This window comes from Protobothrops mucrosquamatus, unplaced genomic scaffold, assembly GCF_001527695.2.
Source record: "Protobothrops mucrosquamatus isolate PMUCROS unplaced genomic scaffold, P.Mucros_1.0 scaffold873, whole genome shotgun sequence".
NCBI lineage: Eukaryota > Metazoa > Chordata > Lepidosauria > Squamata > Viperidae > Protobothrops > Protobothrops mucrosquamatus.
This window is the reverse complement of record NW_015387127.1, coordinates 429,827-432,790: the sequence shown is the minus strand read 5'-3', so window position 1 is coordinate 432,790 and position 2,964 is coordinate 429,827. Positions and strand designations below refer to the sequence as shown.

The following is a 2,964-nucleotide window of genomic DNA, read 5'->3' as shown; positions in this document are numbered from 1 at the left end:
TATTTTGACAGACTTTTAGAAAATGTCACTTCATGGGTTTGAAAGAAAATCATACCTCTCTTTCTCTTTCTCTGTTTCTCTTCTCTCCCTCTCCTCTCCTCTTGTTTTTTTTTTTCTTTCTTCCCCTGTGTGTGTCTTTTCTGTTTTCCGATCAGCACCAGCTTCCTTTCCTCCAGTGGTGGGAGAACTTTTTGCTCCACTCCATGCTACAGAGTCTTCATCCTTTCAGCCCGACAGCTCATGCTACTCCTTGGGACCTAACCTAGAGTAAATCTTGGCCCGGCCAGGGTTGGGGGGAGCCATGGGCAGCTCAGCCTCTTCACTGGCCGCCGAGACGGAGTCGGACCACGGCTTTGCTGGCCAAACCTATCCTGGGCACCTGGCAGCAAGCTGGTATAGGAGTAACCATGCTGGGCCCGTTTGGGACAATGCCCTTATAACACGGCAACATCTGCACGTAAACCACCGGGCACGAAGGTAAGAAAGATGGGGAAAGAGCTTGGTCTTGTCTCAGCTCGGTTGAAAGCCCAGGGCTGGTGTGTGTGTGTGTGTGTGTGATTCCAACTGCAGCCCCATTAGAGGCCATGGAAAAACGGCCAGCCCAGCTGCACAACCCAGCTAGATGCATCTTGAAACGTGTTATGTGTTCGTGTGCATGATAGTTAACACTGGCTGCTTGTGGCATGAGACGTTGGCTTGGGTTGCCATTGATCGAGGTGCCGGTTTTGTAGACGTCAGTACAGGTGGTCCTTGACATGCAGTCGTTCGTGTAGCTACAGGAAGCCCTCGACTTAACAACAGTTTGTTTAGTGACCGTTCGAAGTTTGACGGCGCTGCAAAAACGTCACTTAGGACCGTTTTTCACACTTACGGCCGCTGCAGCATTCCCCACTGTCCCGCGATCGAAATTCGGATGCTGGGCAGCTGGTTCCCCAAAGTCAATGGGGATGCTGGATTCACTTAACCTGTTTCTAACTTAATAACTGCAGTGATTCACTTAACAACTGTGGCAAGAAAGGTCGTAAAATGGGGCAGAGCTTACTCAACGTCTCGCTTAGCAAAACATCCATTTTGGGCAAAAATTGTCATAAGTTGAGGACCACCTGTACTGTTCAAAGTTACAATGGGACTGAAAAAGGGACTTAGTTCACTTAACCTCCATGGGAAAATGGTCGCAAAATTGGACAAGACTTGTTTAATAACCACCTTGCTTCTGTTCCCAATTGTGGTGGTACGTTGAGGACCACCTGTATCCCATTTCCGGGTGCTTCTTCTGGATGGGCTCCGAGGCATATTCTAGGGTCGCAAATGTGTGAATTCAGTTCCTGAACATTTCTCTCTCTGCTTCTATGTTAGAGCGGCTTCCTATTTAGGACGGTAAACCTATTTTTTGTAAAAGCTGTTAACAGTGTCAGCAGGGAAGGGGTTCTTGGGACCCCCTAGAAGTTGTGAAGATGAGGCTTTCCTTGAACAACAACCTGCTTTGGGGTCATGTCTTTCAGATCTTAGGGCTCCTCACCAGGTCTAGAAGCGGTCTCCCTAGTCACCAATGCCCCAATGATCAGCAAACTTTGGATCATACCAGCTTGGTATAAATATCTATGGAGATTCTCCGTCCTCCAGATCGTGGTTGTCCCAAAGGTGCTTTTTCAAGAGGCAACTTGACTTTCTGGTTCTTCTTTGAAGACGTTTCACTTCTCATCCAAGAAGATTCTTCAGCTCTTCAGCGAAACATCTTCAAAGAAAAACCAAAAAGAGCTGACGAAGCTTCTTGGATGAGAAGCGAAACATCTTCAAAGAAAAAAGAAACCCCAGAAAGTCCAGTTGCCTCTTTAAAAAGGACTTTTGGGACAGCCCGGTATAAATTTTCTTTGGTTTAAGTCTGTGTCTTTCAACCACGACTCAAGTTTATAAAGCTTATTCAGACAGCAAGATAAACCTCGCTCACGGCTTAACTGTCACCAAATCCAGGAGTTACTTCTCCCAAGAGGCACCAGTGTCAGTCAAGCTATGGATGGGTAGTTCTGAGGTCACCCTCTTATCTACACGTGACATCCTGGTTTCTTCTAGCTGGAATAAGCAAGATAGGGAGTCATGGCTAGTTTAACCTCCTCTCTGGACTCATCCCAAGCAGAATAAAATCACAATGTTACATTCCAACTCTAAACAAACCACGAATGGGTAATATGTAGCTACCCTTTTCTCCAGGAGAAGAAGACTCTCCCTTTGGTGTCTTCACCAGTAAGCCATAAAGCAAGCTTGCTGGGACCCGTATGATCTCTTTATGCTGCTTTTACTAATTGAAGCAGTTTAATTACATTCATTGGTTTGATGAAAAATCTGCCCAGAAAAGGTTGCATCAGGTTTAAGCAGAGCCGTACACGTCTGAATAATTTCCCTGTTTATATTAAATTAATTGGCCAGATCACACCTCTTTGTTTTCAACCCAAGCCTCCCCCCCCATATCCATAATCTAAGGTTAAATATTGAGACAGAGAAAAAATTGAATGACTATTAAAGTGTTATCTTCAGCTCGGCTGATTCTATAGATACAGACCTATTTCATGCTGCTTGAAAGTGTATTTCTGCTCTTCGGCATTAATTCAATAAGAGGCTAAACTCTGAGCTTAGTTAAAGTCCTCCTTCGAGAAAGGTTATCAACATTGGTCTCTGTAAATCTTCTTATTGGTGGCCTTTTGCCTTTGCAGAATCAGCAGGACATTGTTTCTCACCTTCAGTTTATCTTGAGTTCCCATTTTTATTTATTTTATTTTATTTATTTTATTTAATTTATATGCCGCCCTTCTCCCGACAGGGACTCAGGGCGGCGCACAACATGTTTAAAACCAGAACATCTATACAATCCCCCCCTTAAAACCGAATTAAACCGAATTTTAATGTTGCGTCTTCCGAATATTTAAAACCCAATGTAAAATCCACCCTAGGTCAGGTCCGCTTGCTGGA

General features: G+C 44.7%; 1 protein-coding gene across 1 annotated transcript in view; it reads left to right on the top strand.

Annotated features, from left to right (window-relative positions):
* The first annotated feature begins 301 nt into the window (after positions 1 to 301).
* Positions 302 to 2,964, top strand: part of CAPN15 (calpain 15) — a 66,473-nt gene continuing 63,810 nt past the window's right edge. Inside the window, exon 1 of the mRNA XM_015819199.2 lies at positions 302 to 477. Within this exon, the coding sequence (XP_015674685.2) occupies positions 302 to 477 (176 nt within the window). The remainder of the gene's footprint in view (positions 478 to 2,964) is intronic.